The sequence below is a fragment of the Octopus bimaculoides genome, chromosome 27 (genome assembly GCF_046866305.1).
Source record: "Octopus bimaculoides isolate indiv1 chromosome 27, ASM4686630v1, whole genome shotgun sequence".
Lineage (NCBI taxonomy): Eukaryota > Metazoa > Mollusca > Cephalopoda > Octopoda > Octopodidae > Octopus > Octopus bimaculoides.
The window spans coordinates 16,964,327-16,988,919 of NC_142954.1; the positions used below are offsets into that span (position 1 = coordinate 16,964,327).

At 37.2% G+C, this 24,593-nt stretch overlaps 1 protein-coding gene across 1 annotated transcript in view; it reads right to left on the reverse strand.

The window, feature by feature from the left end:
• Positions 1 to 3,977: 3,977 nt before the first annotated feature.
• LOC106867480 (wolframin) overlaps positions 3,978 to 24,593 on the reverse strand; it is a 37,324-nt gene continuing 16,708 nt past the window's right edge. The window contains exons 2-5 of the mRNA XM_014912394.3: positions 20,537 to 20,755; positions 11,995 to 12,195; positions 11,030 to 11,169; positions 3,978 to 8,988 (exon numbers count right to left, since the gene is read on the reverse strand). Of these exons, the coding sequence (XP_014767880.1) occupies positions 7,225 to 8,988; positions 11,030 to 11,169; positions 11,995 to 12,195; positions 20,537 to 20,755 (2,324 nt within the window). The 3' untranslated portion in view covers positions 3,978 to 7,224. The remainder of the gene's footprint in view (positions 8,989 to 11,029; positions 11,170 to 11,994; positions 12,196 to 20,536; positions 20,756 to 24,593) is intronic.

Sequence of the window (24,593 nt, forward strand, 5' to 3'; positions counted from 1 at the left end):
TATCCTGGATTCTGCACCAAGCCTTCCTTAGTGTGATGGTACCATTTTTTGTGAGGGCCAGTAATAGCCCAGATCTCAACCTTCTCGATTACTTTTTATGGAGCATACTTCAAGTAAGGATCAATGCTTCACTACACTTGTGTGTCGACAGTTTGAAGACCTGCATCATGCATGTGACACACAAAATCAAAAGGATAGAGGTTGCAGCAAAAATAATTTTGCTTTCATGTGGAGGTAGTAATTGTCCAAAAGAGCGGCCGTATTGAGTGATAAATGCTACATTAAAATTATATGTCTACTGCCATCATTTTAGTATTTACAACCAATTTTATGCATCATAAAAATTGTCTTAAATTATCTGCAAGACCCTGTATGTATATATATATATATATATATATATATATATATATATATATATATATATATATGTATATCAATATATTATAAATTAACTACCAACAAAAATAATTGGTAAGCTAACTCAAAAAATCATCACCAAAATAGCAGAAAAAAAACGACAGAATTGATCATTTTGGTTATATTAATAATAATAATAAAGGAGTTACGACGCCAAAACGTATATATTTAAATGAACATATTTATCTTCTTCAATATATATTTCAGTATAAAGAATTCATTAAGAGACTTAATAAATCAAAATTCTTTTACACATCTTCAGGAAAAATAAATGTAACACCAGAAAACTACATTCGGTTTAAAAATACAAACCGTTCATGGCAAAAAAAAATTTATTTAAATTTTACAAAAAGAACGCTATTACTTACATGCATGCACCCGCGTGTGCCCCCGTACACACATTCATGCGCGCGCACACGCGCATGCTCACATGCATACACAAAGTTCACAAGCCATAAACACATACACACACACACACATATATATATATATGTGTGCGTGTGTGTATATGTATGTATAGGTACATGTATATATATATGTATATATGTGTGTGTGTGTATGGTGTTTTGTGTGTGTGTATGTATATTTGTTTTTTTTGTGCGTGTATATGTATATATAATTTTATAATATATTTAAAAAAAATTTTTAATATTTTTATATATATACTAGCAGTATAACCCGGCGCTGCTCGGGATTAAGCTAGGATTATTAAATGATTAAGTCCTTTATTTCAAACCAAAATAAGTAACATCGACATCAGATTTGAGCGAAATCCGTTGAAATTGGTTTGGCTGAAAATGGTTTGCTGGCAATTTGATTGGGAAATCCCATAAGGAATCAGTTTATTGGTTATTTTCACTTATTGACTCTTTTTTTTAAATGTTGCATTAGAGATCTGCATAGGAGAAGGTTGATCTGAAGGTTTGCATTGGGGATCTGGATTGGAGTAACTTAGGAAAGCTTACCAACAACCTTAACCAAAAAATAAGGAGCCTGTCCCTTCTATGTTAACTCTAACCCTAACCCTAACTCTGACCCTAAAACCGTAACCCTAACCCTAATCCTAATCCTAACCGTAACACCCTAGTGGAATAGCGCGGACGCGCGTCTGCGCGTTCGGGACCACTCTGCTTTAGTAGTACCCTTATACTCTGTGCGTTTTCAAACGCATGGATATAGGTGTCAAATTTGTTCCAATAACTTTCGAGTGATAGATAGATAGAGAGAGAGAAAGAGAGACAGACAGATAGCTCGCTCCGGCCAGTCATGGTATTAGCTGTCAGTAGCCAAAGAATCGACTCAAACCAGCAACGGGCATGCAGGCAGACAGGCAGACAGACAGGCAGACAGACAGATACTTCACTAGCAGTGAGCACTTTCACTTCTGACAGCGAATAGCATGAATATAGTGTCTTTCAAAAACATCTTCTATTTGAAACTATATCTCATGTTTAAGAAAACAAATGCATTTTACTCCGTCTTCCTTCGCTACGTTTTCTTTCCTAATACGCTTTGTCTCCCTCTTCCACTTGTTCGTTCCTTTTCTTTTCTTTTGTTAGACGCTGTCTTGGTGAGAGAAATCTTTTTTTCCTTGGCCGCTTTGTCTCCCTCTCCCACTTTTTCATTTTAGACGCTTGGCAAACACTCTGTTTCTCCCCTTGTCACAAACACACTATTTCTTTATTTCTCTCTCTCTCTCTTTCTTTCTTTCTCCCTCTCTCTCTCCTTCACGCGCGTACGCACAGATTTGACTTCGCCATGTCAACAAACTTCAAAATTGGTAAAAGTTTATCGATTTTTACAGCTATACGCGGGTGCCTCTGTGAGAAAAAGTTGACAAAAACACAGATCGGGTCATGAACAATGTCCTCCTAAAATTGGAGCGACATGCGTGCTAATTTGTGGACGTGCATAACCCACATCACGTACACACACACACACAAACATCTTGTGTTTTATAGATATTGATTGATATATATGTGGATGTGTGTGTATCTGTGTATAAGTGTGTGTATGTGTTTATGGCTTGTGAACTTTGTATGTTTGTGTATGCATACATATGCATGCGAACGTGTGTGCATGTGTGTACGGGCGCACACGCGGGTGCATGCATGTAAGTAATAGCGTTCTTTTTGTAAAATGAAAAAAAAAATTTTCGGTTTTTGTAATTGTGAAATTTTTTCGCCATGAACGGTTTGTATTTTTAAACCGAATGTAGTTTTCTGGTGTTATATTTATTTTTCCTGAAGATGTGTAAAATAATTTTGATTTATTAAGTCTCTTAATGAATTCTTTATACTGAAATATATATTGAAGAAGATAAATATGTTCATTTAATTATATACGTTTTTGCGTCGTAACTCCTTTATTATTATATATATATATATATGTATACATGCTGTAACCATCTAATCGAGACATGTCTGCCTGTTCTCTCTCCATATTTTTACTCTCTTTGTCTATTTTTTTCTGTAGAACAACATACATATGTTTAAAACATAAAAGACTTTTCCTTCCATTTTTCCAGAGCGTAAACCTAATACACTCTTTGTTTTTTTTATCTTGCCTTCATGTTATTCATAATTTTTGTATCACATGATGGTTGGAAATGAGTGTCTGTGCTATACATGTTGTTAATGTGCTTTCAATCATATTCTAGTCATGGCAAAATGTTACCTTATTTGGAAAGTGGTGAGGGTTGGTGACAGGAAGGACATCCTGCCACAGACTTCAATCTGGCCATGTCAACAACAACAACAACAACAACTATTGCAACAGCTTCCACTACTACCACTGCTACATCTCCCTCTCTCTCTCATCTACAATGACAAATGCACCAGAGACTCTCCAGACGTGATTCTCTCTCTCTACAATGGCATATTTTTCCTACTTGAGAGTGTGATTTGGTTGCTATTTCTAGCAGATATTTGATATCCTTTCCATGGAATATATCATTGCTGCTCATAAATAACACCCAGTGAAATAGTCAACTTGCTGTTGAGGTTTCAGGGTGAGACTCGGAACAACTCATATAAAACAAAGCAACATAAATGAAAGAATAATAATGGCTTCAAATTTTGCCACAAGGGCAGTAATTCTATCGACCCCTGTACGCAACTGGTACTTAATTTATCGACCCTAAAAGGATGAAAAGCGATGTTGATCTCGGCAGAAACTGAACTCGGAACATTAAGACACAAAATACTGTTAAGCATTTCACCCAGTGTGCTAACAATTCTGCCTGCCTGCCACCTTAATAATAATAATAATAATAATAACAAAAAAGTGAGCTAGTTAAGGTGGCGAGCAAGCAGAATTGTTAGTATGCTGGGCAAAATGCTTAGCGATATTTTGTCTGCTGTTACGCCCTGAGTTCAAATTCCACTGAGGTCAACTTTGCCTTTCACCCTTTCGGGGTTGATTAAACGAGTATCAATTATGCACTGGGGTCGATATAATTGACTTAATCCCTTTGTCTGTCCTTATTTGTTCCCCTCTACGTTTAGCCCCCCCCCCCCCCCGGGAGCAATAAAGAAATTAATACAACAACAAACAGTAGATGAATTTTAAAAAAAGCATTTATGAAAAATAAAGATTTTTTTTTGTACAAAATGCAAATAAGAATAGTGAAAAGGCAATTTTTTCTGTTCTTTTCTTTTTTATAATTTTTTGATCCATTGAAAGCAAAGCAGGTGATATGGCAACTACAGCCAGCCTAGAGACTAGTTGTAGTTCCTGTTGGATATATATATATATATATATACACAGACACACATAGACATATATGATATATACATATATATATATATATTAATAGTGTTCTGTTCCGTGATGGTAAGATCAACAAAAAAAGTACTCCATCTGGTGAGAGATAAATATTACTTAATAAGTACAATATATGTTTCTGTATGTGCTAGTATAAGTTTCGTGTGATGAAAGGATCTCAGACAGTAATTTTTAACACATCTAGTGCTTTAGCACAATCCTCAGGCAATTCCTCCATGGAATAACAAGCTAAAAATAAGACAATAGATGAAAGAAAAAACAAGTCCACCTTTTATATCTACTTCTTTCTTGCCTTTTCTTGTATATTCTTTCATCCTATTTTTAGTTTGTTATACCATGTGGACATTGCCGGAAGATTGTGCTAAGGCACCAGATGTGTTAAAAAATACTGTCTGAGATGCTTTCATCGCATGAAACTGATAGTAGCACATAAAAACATATTGTGTTTATTAAATAGTATATATATATATATATATATTTTGGTAATATGTCCAATAATTTCAGCTGGAAAAATTTAATGATTCCATCTTTGAAAAATCTTCATCATCTGCAACAACGTCCTTCAAAGTCACGGGGTCTCCCTTGCTGACCGTTAATGCAAGGGAGATAATTATCTCGTCGTAATATTTGGTGAGATTAAAGAATAAAGAATAAAGATGCATAGAATACAAATGTGTAACTTTTTTTTTTTTTCCTGTTTAAAGTATTTTCTATAAATTTTAAATCCCACCAACTTTAAAGGGGCCACCAATATTCCTGAAACTAGAGTCCTTTGGGGAGAGAAGTGGTTGTATTCTCTGGTGAAACAAAAAAATACGTAAACAATAAAGATGGATATTTACTTTGAAACGATACATGTATATAAATGTTGTAGTTTCCAGTTTTTGCTTTTGTTGCTGCTGCTGTTGTTGTTATGTTTTTGCAATTGTTTAGCCCTAGGTCATCCTCATTCAAGCAGTCATCTAAGGTTAAAGTCATAAGCATTCAATTTTCTTAGACGTATCAAACTACATTACATTACTGAGTGTGTCCGGTGTGTTTAAGACTTGACAGAACTTTAACTGCTATATCTAGCATGCTGGATGACTCACAAAAACTATTCATAACAAGCTAATCCAATGTCTTGCAGTACTATAATCCAAGACTAATCTCTGACAACAGCTGAATGGTTGTCTTTTGCTGCCAATTTGGTTTAATTCAAATTTATAGTAACTTACAGCGCCATAGTTCTTGCTTTAATGAACCATTTTAAACCCCAACAGGTTTCTTTATTCCCTCTGACCATTTTTACTGCTTCCATCCTTCATATTTTTTATATCACAAAAGTTTTATTAAACATGCTGTTTCCAGTTAGTTCCAGATACATTTCTTTAAGTGGAGTTTATTTATCATGGCACAAATTAAATCAGTAAAAATTCCATTTCTAACAAGAACTATCTCCATATTTAGACTTCAAAGCATGGAGAGTCCATCAACAAATTTAAACAACTTCAGACAAATTTCTTCAAGCAAACCTTACATTTTTTTGAGCAGTCTTTATTATGACAAGCATAATTGATAAAACAACCATTTCTACCTCAAATTTTCTGTTTTCTTCATATATCAAAATTCGAAACTTTGGAATTCCATCAGTAAATTTAATGGTTCTACTAAAATTTCATTATACAGATCTGATATTTCTTTGAGCAGACTTTATTCCAATACAGATTTATTTGGTAAAAATTCCATTCCTAATTTGAGTTATCTGAGATTTCAGACTTCAAGACAACGGGACTCCATCAGCAAATTTTATCAATTCCAGACAAATTTCAATAAGCAGAAATTACATTCCTTTAAGCAGACTGGTATGAATTTAATTGGTAAAAATACCATTCCTAACTCGAGTTATTCTCATCAAAACTTCAAGACCAGGAGCTACCATCAGCAAATTTAACAATTCCAGATAAATTTTGTTAAGCAGAACTTCCATTTCTTTAAGCAGACTTTATTATGGTACAAATGAAATTAATAAAAATGCCATTTATAACTAGAGTTATCCCTGTCTTCAGACTTCAAGACATGGGAATTCCATCAGCAGACTTAACAGTTCAAATAAATTTCATTTAGCAGATGTATCATATATATAACTCAAAGAAAACAGATCAAAGCACCAGTTCTAACCGAAGTTATTTGATCTTTATTGAAAGTCATGCTGTTCTAGGATTGAAATTTCAGACTCAAACACTTAAACGATTCCAGTTTAAAGAATATAGTGCACTTTTGGTGAGACAGAGAGAAAGTTCTTTTGTTTTCCTTGCGAAAATTCTTGTAAAAGTTTGTCTTTGATTCAGTCCAGCCTAGTTTTAATGACATGATATTATGAAAGTGTGCTTTTAACAAATGATGTATAATTATGTATATACACCAAAAAAAAAAAAAAAAAAAGTAAAAATAAAGGCAGCAAAACAAAGTTAGGAAATATTAATAAATTATAATAAATTATGATACAATTCTAACATTATATACGTATTTGCATGTATATATATATATATATATATATATACACACGTAGATACACACATACATACTAGTACATACATGTATGCATAAACACATACATGCATGCATATATACATACACACACACATATGTATATAGTTTATAAACCTATCTGTGTGTGCACACATGTGCTTACTAATTTATGTGTATATTATTGATTTTGTTATTATCATTTTAAAATTGTTACACTAGATAATAACAGAGTCAATGATACCTTCACAAATATTTTCTCATGAATTATTTGTCTGTATTGAAATATATATATATATATATATATATATATATATATATTTATAGATACACACACATATACATATATATGTATACATTTATGAATGTACATACATAAGTATGCACACACATGCATATGCATGCACACACACATACATCTATCTTACATGGATATATATGTGTATGTATCCATATACGTGTGTATACATATATGTATATGTAATGTGAACAGTTAATTTACCGTCAGCAGTTCTAATTGTAAGCAAACTCAAACAAAGGGAACATGAAGAATCGCACCAATATTGATAACATCTCGACTAACTTCATTCGGAAAATATCTTGGATTTCGTTAATCTCTATCATCTGAGGCAAATCTCGGTCTTCAGTAGATATGTGGCGGAGATGAAGAATAGGGTCACCCAGCGCCAAATTTTGTGCTATCAGGCCAATGAATCTTACACGGTCTCCAACTCGTAAAGTCAGCAGCTGGTCTTGGAAACGGTAATCTGCCAGCAGCGAACATTGAATGTAAGATCCTTGCATGGTAACAAATACCTTAAACGTATAGTAATCATATTCTTTGAGGTGACAGGTCCGGCCTAGAGACATCATTTGCTGGCAATGTTCGTAGTCGACGGTATTCTCAAAGTTTTCTTCCTTACACTCATAAGCTTCTCCGTAGGCACAGCGTAAGTGGTTTGCTATAAACAGTGGTATACTTTCAAGAAATTTCTCTGCCGAATTCTCCACTTTTGTAATGGTTATGTCTTCAATTGTACCGTTCCATGCGACTTTTATTCCTTGCAGGTGCGAGCAGCGTATTGCAGTCGTCGCTTTGGTCTCACCTGGAGGAATACTGCTGCAACGTTGCATGTATTCAGGCCATGTCAACTGACTCTGAGTCTCTTCGTGCATCGCAGGAATCTGAATGAAGAACAACGGAACAATAGCAACGACGCAGAAAATGGCAATTGCAATTCGTTTTGCGACTCGGTATTTCGAGTTAATTTGGTCTCCAAGCAAAAGATGGCTTTGCGTGAGACCAAGTGGAATCCCGAGCAGAATAGCAGTCGTCAGAATTTTACCGAACACCGCTGATTGGACAATTTTGAAAATGAAGTAGAGAACCGACAGGCAAGCAGTCAAGAACGAAAGTGGCACTAACAGAGGCAGCATGAGGTAACCGACGGTGGCACGAGCCAAGGTCCACCAGGTGGTGTAAGTAAAGAGTATTATCGCAAAGTTCCACCAAAAATAGCAGACCAGGTGAGGAATGAGGACTCGGTAGAATCCTTGCCAGGATTTCTTCCTGGCCATGAACATGAAGAGGAAGAGGAGGGTGATGAAAGCAGCAGACGGGAGGCTGAAGTTGAAGTTGAATCCGAGTCCAATGTGGATCACAAACAACGGAGACGAGATGAACTGGAGGAGTTGGACTACAACAGGGATGTCTGGGAAATTTTTCATAAGTGTCGGAAGGGAGGCAAATAAGTTGGTGGCCAGACATGCTAAGGTCAAGTGGTCATAGCTGTCACTTAATGCAATAAAACAACTAATGGCTAACAGCAGAGAGATAACACAAAACTCCGAACATGGTATGTACAATTTGTCGGCCAGAGAAAAATTAAAAACCGTAGTAAAAACTGACAGGAAAAAGACTATATACGGCGCCATAGAATTCCAGCAGAACTGGGACTCGACATTTTCAATGTCGACGCCAATCTCAAAATTCTTCAACACAGACGTCAGCCGAGCTGTTTCCGAAAGCTTCTGCCGACTGTAGAACATCTGCAAGGTAGAAATTATCATGGCGGCAATAGAAAGGTAGAAGAAGAAGAGGGGGAAAATAAATAAAATAAGGTCTGGAGTGATGAAACTGTAGACGAAGAGCAGCAACATAAAATAGATTTGTCGGGTTGGGATGAGAGAGAGCAGCCAACTGGTTCCTCGAGTTGATGCCACTTCCAACACGTGCTGGACACAAACTTTGATCGTAGTCATCGGATGTTTCATAATCTAAAAGTAGAGTAATAATAATAATAATGACAACACCAACAACAACTACAATAACAATAATATTAATAATTACAATTTCATTTATTGGCCACAAGGGCCCAAGACATGGAGGACAATATTGAAGGATGAGTTACAGCACAAAAATATGTGGGGTCAACATCAATCAAGGGGAGATACTTCAACATTAAAGGATATAACAGAGGATATATAATAGAAAGTAAAGAAATAAATAATAAATAAATAGAATTTCCAATAGCGGGGCAGTCCACTTACGGTAATCCGGAGTAAACCCCATGAAAAATCCCAGATTACTCTGCCGTCCCCAAGGCATGGGAAAGTGCCCTCTTCCAGTTTCTTTCCTCTTGCTTAGAAAAGCATGTTCAGAGTCGATCCATTCAGTCTCACCCAGTTTTGTCACTGTCGACCATCTTTTGATAAACACATTAAAAGGCAGCACCTCCCTCTCTACCCTCACCTTCCCCCTTCAAATGATATTTGAAGCAACTGATGAGGGCTTGGCCAAGTAGGGAAGTATCTGTCTTCAAACCTTTCAAACGGGTCCACCACACAGCTTCTTTTGCCACGGCCACTAAGCAGAGAAAGGTTTGCCTTCCTTCTCTGCTAAGAGAAGGTGGTGCATCGATCTTCCCTACACACTTGGCAGACAGCTGAATTCGTTTTACATGTGACAACAGCTGCTCCACATAACCCCACAACTCTCTAATGCAAGGACACTGAATTATTGTATGCGGGACGGTTTCGTACCTCTTGCAAGCATCTCAGGCAGGTTCAGCTGTTGGCACTTCCATGCCTGAAGAGTTTGTCTCAAACGGGCAATGCTCCTCTGTAGCACTATCAAGCCAAAGAATTTTGGAAATTGTCTATGATTTTCAACCCAAAGGTCCTCTGGAAGAGACTACTCAGACCGTTGTCGTCGATGCCCAGATTCAATCCTAGGCCATCATCACTCATACCCTCAACTGGCCCCCTATAGAAATCATGGGTTGTTTTCCTGCTAATGGTTTTGGGCAGCTGATACAATGCAGTGAGCACCTGGTAACATTCTAGATGCCAAACACCCAACCTGGGTCTACGTTAATCCTTTCTACAATAAGAACAAAGCCTGAAATTTGTGGGGAGGGGGCTAAATTGATCACATCGATTCCAGTACTTGACTGGTTTATTGACCCTGAAAGGATGAAAGGCAAAGTCGACCTTGGCAGAATTTGAACTCAGAAAGTAGTGACAGATAAAATACCACTAAACATTTCGCCCAGTGTGCTAACAATTCTGCCACCTTAATAATCATAATAATAATAATAATAATAATAATAATAATAATAATCCTTTCTACCTTTGACTAAACAAATGTATGAATAAATAAGGTATGGTCAGCTGAATGTGCAACAGAGCATTGGTGTATTGAGCGAGAAGTTGGACATAAGAAGAATTCGATGCAGTGTGCAAGAGAGGAGACTGCACAGGTTTGGTCATGTGATGTGGATGGATGTGGACAGCTGCATAAACAAGTGCTGATTACTTAAAATGGAGGGGAGTTGTGGAAGAGGGAGATCTATGAAGATATGGGATGAAGTCTTGGAGGTTGATCTCAAAATGCTGAACCTTATAAAGGAGATGACAGAGGATGAAGACATGTGGCACATCGCTGTACTCATGAACATCCACCCACCCACCCACCCACCCACCACAACGGAACTGAGATCTGAAAACCAAGGTGCCACATAAAAAGCATTGGTGTGGATGCCGATGCCATGAAACATGCAGTGGTTCTGGTGCCATGTAAAAAACTCTGGTGATGGTACCATGTAAAAAGCACTTTGTACACTCTGTGGAGTGGTTGGCATTAGGAAGGGCATCCAACCATAGAAACCAAACCGAAACAGACAATGGAACTTGGAGCAGCCCCTGGCCTTGTTAGTTCCTGTCAAGCTGTCCAACCCATGCCAGCATGAAAAACGTGTTAAATGATGTTGATGATGTTGATGTTGATGATAACAGTGATGATGGACATTTGTCTTACCTTTGACCAAATGCTTGATCTCTTGTACACCTCAGACTGTTCAGCTGCTTCTTCCTCAGTCAAATTAATCTTTCCTTGGATCTTCTTGGAGATGGTCTTTACGAAAGCATCTTCAGAGATGGCATCACCAATCTTCTTACCTATCACAGAAGAAAAAGAAGGGTTAAGATTAACCCTTAATGTACAGGAACTGATTTAACTCATTTCCGGTATTGGGGTACTTTACGGAATTCTCAACAATTCAAATGACAATGTACACACATTATATTTTTGTATTGGCCAATAGAGAGAGATATCACAAGACCTGATTTGCATATGATTTGCATGTGACATCACCAGCGAAAATTTAATTGACACAGTGATGGTTAGGTCTAACAGCCAAGCAGGCTCTTGTAGGATTTGAACTCAGAATACAAAGAACTGAAACAATCACTACAAGGTACCATAAGAATTGTGCCATTCCACTGCTCTAGAATGGTTTCTATTTATTGACCCTGGAATGATGAAAACTGGAGGTGGGCTCTGTAGGATTTGAACCTGGTTCATAAGGTGCTATTTATTTATTGATCTATGGTGAAAATGAATTTCATGTCAATAACTAGCATACAAAACTACATCAATACACCAAATTTTAAATCAATTGGATCAGAATTTTAAGAAATTGGAAAGTGGCAGCCAAACAGAAAAGATTCTAATATTTTGGTATTCTTTAGAAGCAATGCCATGAATTATGGGTTCTTGCTGTCTTCCATTCTGTTCCTTTCCTTTGCACCTTAAAAGACCCTACAAAAAGTCAGAGGTGCTGCCCTCTATCTGTTGAATAAGACATAAACATAATAATAATAACAACAACAACAAAAGCAACTACAACAACGACAACAGCAACACCACCACCATAACAACAACAACAATTATGAGCAGCCCCCCCCCCCCGCCACATACACATACATCCCAGACCCCATTACCTGCTGCAGCCAATAATTTCCGTGCCTGTTCATCCCCTGGGATTTCCTTTATGGCTTTCATATACTCATCCTTGCTCAACACTTCTTTGTGGGTCTTGTTGAGAGAGCCAAACATCTGCCTGGCAGCAAGTCTGATTTTCTTTTCCATTGAAGACGTATTTATACACCATTTAATGAGTTCTTCATTCTGTTCTGTGATCCCTGTAAAGATAAACAAAAGAACAATCATATCTAAGTGTAATGTTACTTTTAAATGACTCTAGGGCTTTCATTTCCCCGCCTCTGACTATTCACAACTTTTCTCCACTGTTAAGAGAGTAAGAAAACAGAGAAAAAAAGAAAATCAATCATATATAATTCCTAAAGGTTTTACATGAATATAGACCAACTAATTTCATGATCTCAAGTTATGTTGTACTGAAGAGCCCAAAAGAAGAGTGAAATGGTGCTATCTACAACAAAAAGGACACTTAAAAGGAAAAGAAAAATGGATTATGTGGAAATATTGTTCCATATGCTCTCTTACTCATAAAAAGATCTCTCATAATAATAACAACAATAATTATGCAGTACCAGGCAGTGGCTCTCATGGCTTCTGATCTTAATTGATTGGAAGTGTTATCATGTACATTGTTTTGTCTTGGTATAAAAGATGGGTTACAGCAAATATTCTGCTTAATACCACAGATTTGCTTGTCAGTTGTTTGACCTTAACCAGTTGAGCATGTCCCTTGGTGGCTGACGATATGTGCATCTCTGATCACAAGCAGAAGTAGTGAGGGAGCATCATAGTCATGTGTTGAGAGGAATTCTTTGGGGTTTGGATAATTCACCTCTGGAGACATGGGTGTTTCATTTAACAACCTTAAACAACTCTTTTTCAGGGACCTTTTGAACAGGATGAAAAATTCTAACTGGGCCTCACCTGCAAAGTCATACACAGTTTATCTTGATATGCCAGTGCCCCTGGACTGGTTCTTGTGCGGTTGGCACATGAGATGCACCATTTTGAGCGTGGCCGTTGCCAGTACCGCCTGACTGGCTCCTGTAGGATTTTCGAGCGAGATCGTTGCCAGTGCCCCGGGACTGGCTTGTGCGGGTGGCACATAAAAGACACCATTTCGAGCGTGGCCGTTTTCGTGCGGGTGACACGTAAAAGCACCCACTACACTCTCTGAGTGGTTGGCGTTAGGAAGGGCATCCAGCTGTAGAAACTCTGCCAAATCAGACTGGAGCCTGGTGTTGCCATCCGGTTTCACCAGTCCTCAGTCAAATCGTCCAACCCATGCTAGCATGGAAAGCGGACGTTAAACGATGATGATGATGATGATGATATCACCATGTCACACACATATGATGCATGTGCCTGATGTACCCTAATCAGACAGGTAGTCATTATGGGTATATTGGGCTTTGTATATCTGATGGTGTGCACCGCTCTTTCACACAATAACAACAAAAGAATGTAAATCCATAGGTTTAAATTGTGTATTGCAACATATGTTTCTACATCACACATCATCATTTAGGTTCTGACTTTCATATTCATATAATATAAATTTAAAACAATTGCAGCGTGGAAGGTGTTTATAAGCCATTTAAAATAACACAAAATCCGTTAGATTCACTTCAACATTTAAATTTAAATTTAAATGTTGAAATGTTGAAGTGAATCTAACGGATTTTGTGTGTTATTCTAAATGGCTTATAAACACCTTCCACGCTGCAATTGTTTTCGTTCCAGCACACGATCTCAGATCAGGTCACTTGCTATGCAAGTGCATCTCCGTAATAAATTTAAAATTCCTCTCAATAATTCTGTATTTGAATACTTTTTTTGCTTTATTACTATTGTAGATGTTTCTTCGGGCAGGGTATTACTAAAGATCGTTTAACTAGATCCACTGATCTTGAGGACACATGGAAATTAACATGTGGTAGCCACAGACCCACTAAAGCATGGAAAATGGATGTTAAACAACAACAACAACGATGATGATGATGATGATAATTACGATATACAACAGACCTAAAAAAACAAAAAAAACTGTAGTGTGATTTCAGGCGATTTGGTTGCTATTTCTAGTGGATTAAATGTCTTTTATTAGCATATACCAAAATATATAATTATATTTGGCCTAGAAACACAATTCATCATGTAATTATCGTTCCAGCTGTCATCAACTTATTATTTTAATTATATTTTAACAAAGCATCAAACTGTTTTAGGATTGCGGTCACATGCTTCATTGATTATTATTGTTGTTGTTCAGCTCAATTCAACTCTGGTCAAGCAAATCTATGAGCAAAGGAGTTCCATATATGACCATCCTGCAATTGTTATATACTTAGAACATTATTATCAAATTTGCTCTATTTTTTTTTTGTTTGTTTTTTTTCTCAGAAGGCACAGACATGGCCGCATGGTTAAGAATCTTGCTTTGAAACCATGTGATTCTGGGTTCAGTCCCACTGTATGGCACCTTGGGCAAGTTTCTTCTACTAACGCCCCTGCTTGACCAATGCCCTGTGTGTGGATTTGGTAGGTGGAGACTGAAAGAAATCCCTGAAATTGCTGGCCTGGAACCAAAATTTGGAACCAATATTATCTTCTTAGATCCGTCTTTACATTCTGAGTTCAAATTCCACAGAGGTCAGCTTTCTATTTCATCCTTTCAGGGTCGATAAAATAAGGACCAGTTGAGCAGTGGGGGTCAATGTAATCATCTTACCCCCTCCCCCAAACTAGCAAGCCTTGTGCCAAAATTTGAAGACACATCAAGCTAAATAAAATTGTGGCTGTTTATACGAAGAGGCACGTTCTCTACATCCCTCTCTCAGCTGAAAAGTCCATATCTTGCAGGCTTGGTACTGGTACCACGTGAAAGCATCTGTGCTGGTGCCACATACAAGCACCCATACTGGTGCCATGTAAAAGTGCCTGTGCTGGTGTCATGTAAAAGAACCCATTCCAGTGCCACATAAAAGTGCCCTTGCCGGTGACACATAAAAGCAGCTGCGCCAGTGCCAACGATGCAGGTGCCACGGAAAAGTGCCTGTGCTGGTGCCACGTAAAAATGCCTAGTGTACCCTTATCAGACGGGTAGTCATGATGGGTATACTGAGCTTCATATATTTTACCCCAGTGTCACTTTGATGGCATATCAATAATAAGTACTGGGGTTGATCTGTTCAACTAAACCCTTCTAGGTGGTGCCCCAGCATGGCCACAGTGCGATGAGTGAAACAAGTAAAGAATAAAAAATAACTGTGTCTAGGGAGAGTCATCATGCCAATATAATTAACACACACACACACTGGTTCAAAACCCTTCAAAGCTGGTGTCACATAAAAACACCTGTGCTGGTGCTTTGTAGAATCACCCGCGCCAGTGTCACATAAACGTGCCCATGCTGGTGCCACTTAAAAGTACCCTTGCTGCTAGCAAGCAAAAGCACCTGTTCTGGTGTCACGATAGAGTATACTCATGTTAGTGCCACATAAAAGCACCCATGTCTGTGCCATACAGAAGCACCCCACTGATTCCATATGAAAGGACCCATATTGGTGCTAGGTAAGAGCACTTTTGCTAGCGCCGCACAGGAGGCACCCAACACATTTTATAAAGTGGTTGGCATTAGGAAGGGCATCCAGCCATAGAAACCATACTAAAACAGACAAAATGGAGCCTGGGCAGCTCCCCAGCTGGCCATCTCTGGTCAAACCGTCCAACCCATGCCAGCATGGAAAACAGACATTAAATGATAAGGATGATGAGGAGGAGGAGGAGGTGGAGGATGATGAATATTATCTACATAGATAATTAATATCTAATCAAATAAAGTAATCCTACACACTCCTAAAAAAAAAAAGACATGATGGTCATAGCTAGAATGCAAAAGCATTGATCAGAGATCTAGTCAGTCAGGATTGGACAAAGAACTAACCGACAGCTACCACACTGCGGCATATTTGGATTGTATTTATTGGTCAAATATTATCCATGGCTGAAATATAAGACAACAAACTACTAAATATAAATTTATTGATTATAAAAGTCCAGACTGACCCAATAAGTAATTCTAGGGTGCAGCTACCATCCAGTTATAAATATTAATTTGGTCCAATAACACATGCAGTTGTTTAGAATTAGCACATCTATCCTACCTACACATCATACATTAATAAATTATAATAATTATAAAATACAAAAAACAAAAAAATTATTGTTCCATATATCAGCCTAATTATCATTCTATTTATCTATCTATCTGTCTGTCTATCTATCTGCCTATCTATCTATCTATCTGTCTGTCTATCTATCTGCCTATCTATCTATCTATCTGTCTATCTATCTATCTCTCTGTGTCTGTCTATCTGCCTATCTATCTATCTATCTATCTATCTGCCTATCTATCTATCTATCTATCTACCTATATATATATATATATATATATATATATATATATATACACACACACATATATACCTCAAAACTACTCCAATTAAAACTGCCACACTGAAGTAGTTCCCATGTACCAAAACTGACATGTAAATAATGATAATGATAATAATAATAATAATAATAATAATAATAGTGGTTTCAAATTTTGCCACAAGGGCAGCAATTTTGGGGGAGGGGATGAGTGGATTACATTGACCTCAGTACGCAACTGGTACTTAATTTATCAACCCCAAAAGAATTAAAGGCAAAGTCAACATTTGTGGAATTTGAACTCAGATCATAGCGATGGGTGAAATACTGCTAAGCATTCTTTTCTATCCTATGCACAAGGACTGAAATTTTTGGAGAAGGGGCCAGTTGATTAGATCAACCCCCCCCCCCCCCCCATGCAACTGGTACTTAATTCATTGTCCCTGAAAGGATGAAAGGCAAAGTCAACCTTGGTGGAACTTGAACTCAGAACATAAAGTGGGACGAAATACCACTAACCATTTCACCCGGCATGCTAACAATTCTGCCAGCTCACCGCCTTAATAATAATCCTTTCTACTATAGGCACAAGGCCTGAAAGTTGGGGGTAGGGATAATCGATTACATTGATTCCAGTGCATAACTGGTATTTAATTTGTCGACCTCGAGGGAATTCGAACTCAGAATGTAGCGATGAGTGAAATACCACAAAGCATTTTGTCCAGGGCACTAATGAATCTGCCAGCTCACCACCTTAATAATGATAATATTAATAATAATAATAAGGCCTGAAAAAATTCTAACTGGGCCCCACCTGCAAGGTCATGCACTGTTTATCTTGATATGAGTTCACCATGTCGTGCACATATGGTTGTGATGCATGTGCCTGGTGTATCCTTTATCAGACGGGTAGTCATGATGGGTATAATGGGCTTCGTATATTTTACCCCAGTGTCACTTTGATAGCATATCAATAAGTGTTCTAAACCCTTCTAGGTAGTGCCCCAGCATGGCCACAGTGCAATGACTGAAACAAGTAAACAATGAAAAATAACTGTGTCTAGGGAGAGTCATCATGCCAATATAATTAACACACACACACACTGGTTCAATTCCACTCCCTTATTAAATATCCAATTGTTTTATCTTTGTTTGTCAAAGCTCTTTTGTTGCTTCTTGTGACCTTTTCAATGGCTATTGACTTAATCCACTATAGAGTGTGTGTTAATTACATTGGCATAATGACTCTCCCAAGACACGACGAAATTTGTTTCAACACATGAATCCACATGAAGAATCTTGCATACCAGATACAAAAACAAAATAGAATTAAATAATAATTATTATTAGGCGCAGGAGTGGCTGTGTGGTAAGTAGCTTGCTTACGAACCACATGGTTCCGGGTTCAGTCTCACTGCGTGGCACCTTGGGCAAGTGTCTTCTACTATAGCCTCGGGCCGACCAAAGCCTTGTGAGTGGATTTGGTAGACGGAAACTGAAAGAAACCCGTCGTATATATGTATATATGTATGTGTATATATATATATATACTAGCAGAAATACCTGGCTTTGCCCGGGTTAAAGATAATAATGAAATCTAAAAACGCCGTCTAGACTACGCAACCCTCAACTGTTAGTAGCTACGATACCATATTTCTACATTAATAACTCTCCAATCCATGCCAGCATGGAACATAGACATTAAGTGGAATGCCAGTCTCTCATCTGAGAAAGCCTTGAAATCAATGTTACCAACTGGGGACTATGTGTCACAGTGATAATAAAAAGTAGTGACACCAATTTTGCTGCGACAACCACCAACACTCATGACGACAAAAACACTACAAAGAAAAGTTCAATAAAATTTGCAGACACACAAACACACATATATAGTGTGGTTTTCTGTTGTTATATTTATTTTTTCCTGTATAGGAATTTTGATTTATTAAGTCTCAATGAATTCTTTATACTGAAATATATATTGAAGAAGATAAATATGTTCATTTGAATATATACGTTTTTGCATCGTAACTCCTTTATTATTATTATTATTATTATTAATGGTCTTTTTCAAATGAATCAAGTCATAACCTTATCCATCTATTGTTTTCATAATCTGTCATAATGTCTTACGTTTAAGGTGATTCCCATGCTTTCCCTGATGAGAAGGTTACAATTTTAATATCAAAGATCCCTATGGATCACACAGGTTGTAATCCTTTGAAACATATGTAGGAATAAAGTATGCAATTATAACATGCGTTTTCTCCAATCCTTAAATTCTTAAATATACTCAAATACCCAAAATTTCAAGGAGTTCCTGCCTTAAAAACAGGAGCTAACCACAGTTATTTTGTGTTCTTTGCTACATTGGTTTCTATTAACCCATTTATTCTATCAGAATAATTTTTATTCATTAAGATAGAAGAAATACACATAATTATATATATATATATATATATATATATATATATATAATGATAAATCGCTGACCAAACCATTCAATTTTTTTTCTCTGTGTTTTTTCCTTGTTTTCTCCTTGTTTCTTTCTGTTGAAGAACGGAGCTCGAAACGTTAAAGACTTTCTGTATTCCCGAGCATTAAACTAATACATCCTTTTGTTGTTTACACCACCTGTCCTCGTCTGTTGTTTATTTTTTCGTAAATTCTCCCATATATGCATATATACATACGTATATGTACATACCTACATATATATGTATATATACATGCATATATGGGTACAGGACATTAAAAAAAAGCGTAGACAAAGTGAGAAACGAAAACATAGAAAACGAACATTTTTTTTCGAACAACGAAAAAAACAGAGAAAGGAGACATGCAACATAAAGCACATTCCCTTCATCAACACACACACACATAGTAGAAGGACCGGAACCCTTCAAAGGGGTGTTTAGCATCCAAGTTCCTGAGGAAAAACCTAATTTGTGATTTCAAAAGGATTATATTTTCCTTAAAGTTATGAGGGGAAAACTCGGATTTTGTAAATTTTCCGAAATCCTCCCCTCCTCGTTGCCTTCTGGGCATTTTTGTTTTCAGATTCGTTTCCTACACATTTTTTTTTACACCTGTTGCACTATTTTCTTTTTTCGATTTCGTTTCCGGGTAATAATGTCAACATTAACCGAAAACTGTAAGGAAGCGCGCGCAGTCTTTCTTTTTAAACGCTTGTGAATGTGGTTGTGAGAGATTTGACTGTTATTTCTAGCAAGACGAACGACTACTACGCAGAAGTACCCTGAACTGCTCGTGATAATGTATCGATGTTACTGTTATTGTTTAACCCCAGGACAAAGATTAGTGGAGCAGACCTTTGATAAGAGGCATTCCAACCGAGACCATCTCACTTAGATCTCACTTCTGGGCTTACAGAAATAGAAATGAAAATAAGAAAAAATTTTAGTCAAAGGGAAAGAACTCTGGGTGGCTACAATTTTTTTCTTAATTTCAATCATAATTGCATTTCGGATTCAGATTTTAAAACGCTTTGTTATTTTCTTTAAATTTTTAATTAAAAAATTTTTAATTAATAAAAACTAGGATTTAAGTGAAATTTAATACAACCTAACAGAAATCGCCACTTTTTATTTAAATAAGTTTTAACGTTTAGCAGCTGACTTGGTAGAAATCCACAAGACTGTCCACCCCCAAAGTGTTGTGGAAGGATCCTGACCACCCCCAAGTGACCAAAAGTGGACTCGTGCATTTCAATCAAATAAAGAGTCGTTCGTATCGGATTACTGAGTTACTTTAATATCGTACGTACGTCTGGCATATTACGCAGCACGTTCTGCGTGAACTTATTAATTTGGTTATTCTAGATAACCATATCCAAATATTTATTAAGGTAATACTATTCCTACACCCTTGTGCACACCCCCAACGTCGTCATAACATTATTGGTAACGATATTGAAAACCTGGAAGTCATAAAGAAACGCTGCACTTAACACCATAGTTTGTTATACAATAAGACGAGATGGTCATGGCCGTATTGACTTTCATCATGGATCTACTCAATGAAGGTTCATCTGGGGATCAACAACAACAACAAAAATGGTTTTAAAAAAGGTGACTGGTTTCTTACCCATTTGTGTATCCTTGCAGTGACAGAGAAGTTCTGTTGCAGGTTCGTTGCCTTGTTTCGATGCCATGATGAGCCATTTTACAGCCTCAACGCCGTTTTTCTCTTCATTGACCCCAGACTGAGCCAATACCAAGAAATGTTTACCCACGATAAGTTGGTCCTCTTCCGATCCATCTTCTGCTCTCTTCAAAACCTCTGGATCGAGGGACGACTCCATCTCTGGAATTTTAATAATAATAATAATAATAATGATAATAATAATATACAACGTACAGAAGGTGGTAGGGGTCTTATACAGCTGGAAAACCATTATAAAATAACCACCATAGGACTGCAAAAATACCTACTCCAGAAGCAAGGAAAACTAATACAAATAGCCACAAAACACAAGCAAAACAAAAAACTGTTTTCAGTATTTAAGGAAGCTGACAAATACAAACAAGAAATCATACTACCTAACAAATACGAAGAAGAAGTAGAAACAACAAAAGCTATAAAACAAATGAAATCCAAACTAAAACTAGAACAGCAACGGACCATGATAAAACGATGGCAAGAAAAGCCCCTACATGGTAAATACTGGGCTAAACTAAACGCAAAAGAAATAGACAGAGAAAAATCCTATCAATGGTTGAGAAGCTCAGGACTCAAAGCAGAGACTGAAGAATTTTTAATTGCTGCACTAGACCAAAGCCTCCCCACCAGAAATTACCAAAAACATATAATGAAAAGAAACATAATAAGTAACTGTAGAATATGTGGAGATGGACAAGAAACAATAAATCATATTATCTCTGGCTGCCCAGTCCTGGCTAAGAAGGAATATATTCACAGACACGACAGAGCTGGGACCTATATACACTGGAAGCTATGCCAACACTATGGAATAACAACAGAAAAAAGATGGTATAAACACACGCCAGAAAAGGTCACAGAAAACGAGAAAACAACCATACTCTGGGATATGTCAATACACACAGATAGAGAAATTAAGGCAAATAGACCAGATATAGTTGTCAAAGATCATGAAGAAGAAAAAATGCTTTCTAATTGATGTATCAACACCAGCAGATGACAACGTTTCCCTAAAAAAAATGGAGAATCTTTCAAAATACAAAGATCTGGAAATAGAGGTAACTCGAATGTGGAATCTAAAAACAGAAACAATTCCTATCATAGTAGGTGCCTTAGGTATAATAAAAAAATATTCAGACAAATACATAACAAAAACACCAGGACTTACAAATATATATAACATACAGAAAATTGCACTACTGGGCACTGCACACATCCTACGCAAAACACTTTCAATACAGTAGCCATAAGAGCACCACAGCACATACCCAAGGCACACAGAGCTGCGCTCGGTAGTGAAGTGAAAGCACGTTATAAAAATAAAACTACTGAATAATAATAATAATAATAATAATAATAACAATAATCTTTTCTACTGGAAGCACAAGGCCTCAAATTTGGCGGAAGGGATTAAGTCGATTACATCGACCCCAGTGTGTAACTGTTACTTAATTTATCGACTCCGAAAGGATGAAAGGCAAAGTCGACCCCGCCTGCATCTCAACTCAGAATGTGAAGACAGATGAAATACAGCTAAGCATTTCACGTGGCGTGCTAACAATTCTGCCAGGCTCGCTGCCTTAATAATAATAATAATAATAATAATAATAATAATAATAATAATGATGATGATGATGATGATGATGATGATTTCAAATTTTGACACAAGGCCAGGAGTTTTGAGGGAGGGAGTAAGTTGATTACATTGACCCCAGTGGTACTTATTTATCAACCCCAAAAGAATGAAAGGCAAAGTTGACCTCAGCAAAATTTGAACTCAGAATGTAGAGGTGGATGGAATACCACTAAGCATTTTATCTGGCAATGCTAATGTTTCTGCCAGCTCACCATGTTAACAATAATAATAATAATAATAATAATAAGAGCACTCAGAGAGCGCAAACCTGCACCAAGGCAACATTAACGTCCTCTCAGCGATTAGCCAGAGATGATTTTTAAAATGAGAATATCTGAAATAATCTCAACTGCTCTCACAAATGAGAATGCTAAAAATGAACCCAACCGCACTCAAAAATTAAGTAAAAAAACAGGAAAATAATCCAGAAGCCTTGTCCAGTAACCAATCGATCCCAAAATCTAATCAGTTCATGCCAGTCATGAGGCCAAACATCTCTGAAAGTTTCATCTGAATCCATCCAACGGTTCTTGAGATATCTTGTCCATGGAAAAACAAACAAACACAATTGAAAACAATACCTCTGCCTTCGCTAAGGCAGAGGTAATAATAATAATAATAATAATCCTTTGTACTATAGGAACAAGGCCAAAAATTTGGTGGGAGTGGAGCTAGTCAATTACATTGAACCCAGTGATCAACTGGTACTTATTTTATCGATCTTGAAAAGATGAAGACCAAAGTCAACTTCAGTGGAATTTGAACTCAGAACATAAAGATGCAGCCAAGCATTTTGTCTGCCATGCTAACAATTCTGCCAGCTCACAACCCCAAAATCAAGAATGTTGAAAGTAAAGATCGTTGACTCTGGTTAGTGGACAGGAACTTGAAATGGAAATGAGAGGCAGAAATGCTAATTATAGTTCTTCGGGAACAAGTTATTAGGACAAACTTGATAAAGACGATGATTGACAAAACTCAGTCTGACAGAAAATTTAGAATCTGCAGGAAAAGAGACGAAAGTATTAATCACTTGAGTGAGAGTAGTATTCAAACACAAAAATAGTTTTAGCGCCGATGTGACTGTGTAGGCAAAAGAGTGACATTGAGATGTTAAATGAGTGTGTGGCTTCAAAACAACAGAATAGTGATATGAACACGAACCAGAAGCTGTGATGGAAAATGATAATTATAAGATCTTGTGGGATTTTTCATAATAAAACTTACCATACCACGGAAGCAAGAAAACCAGATCTGATCATAGAGGACAAAATAAACAAAGAGTGTAAGATCATTGATTTTGTTATTTCTTTATTGCCCATTGGAGGGGGCTAAATATAAAGGGGACAAACAAGGACAGACAAAGGGATTAAGTCAATTACATCGACCCCAGTGAGTAACTGGTACTTAATTTATCGACCCTGAAAGGATGAAAGGCAAAGTCGACCTCAGCGGAATTTGAACTCAGAACGTAACGGCAGATGAAATACCGCTAAGTATTTCGCCCGGTGTGCTAACGATTCCGCCAGCTCAACGCCCTCAAGATCATTGATTTTGTATTTCCCTGTGATAGCAGGAACAAACCCTGCATAGCATTTTTTCCAATGCTCCTATGATTCTGCCAGTGCCCCATCAAGAAATGACACAGATCCAGGAATTATGAAACCTGTGTAAGAAGGAAGCAATAGAGAGACAGTAAAAACATACATGTGGCTGTGTGGTAAGGAATTTTCTTCCCAACCACATGGCTCTGAGTTCAATCCCAGTGTGGCACCTTGGGCAAGTGTCTTTCTAGTATAGCTTCAGGATGACCAAAACTTTGTGAGTGGATTTGGTAGATGGAAACTGAAAGAAGCCCATCGTGTATGTGTGTGTGTGTGTGTGTGTGTGTGTGTGTGTGTGTGTGTGTGTAAATACCAATTATGAAAAATTAGGCTTCTCAATGCCCGGAAAGAAGAAAGCTAATTTGAAGACTACAGATCCAAACCATCAGTGGAACTTTAAAAATTTGTAAAATTTTCCAGAAGTTCATCATTTAAGTCTATATATGCATGTGTAGACATGCAACCATATGCATGAGAATGCATACAAGACGTACAAATCTGCACATGCACCGATTCCAAATACTGCACATATACACACCTACACGTAAAAATACCCTGTTGTTGATGTTGAAATTCCAACGAAGGAACCTTGGATCTAGGTTAGAAGCCGGATCTTTCTCTATTGGAAAGAAATCTTGAAAGAAAACTGAATGATGGCATACATAGAGACAAACAGATAGACTGACAGAGAACAGACACACAGACATATACAGACAGATATTCAGACAGACAGACAGACATT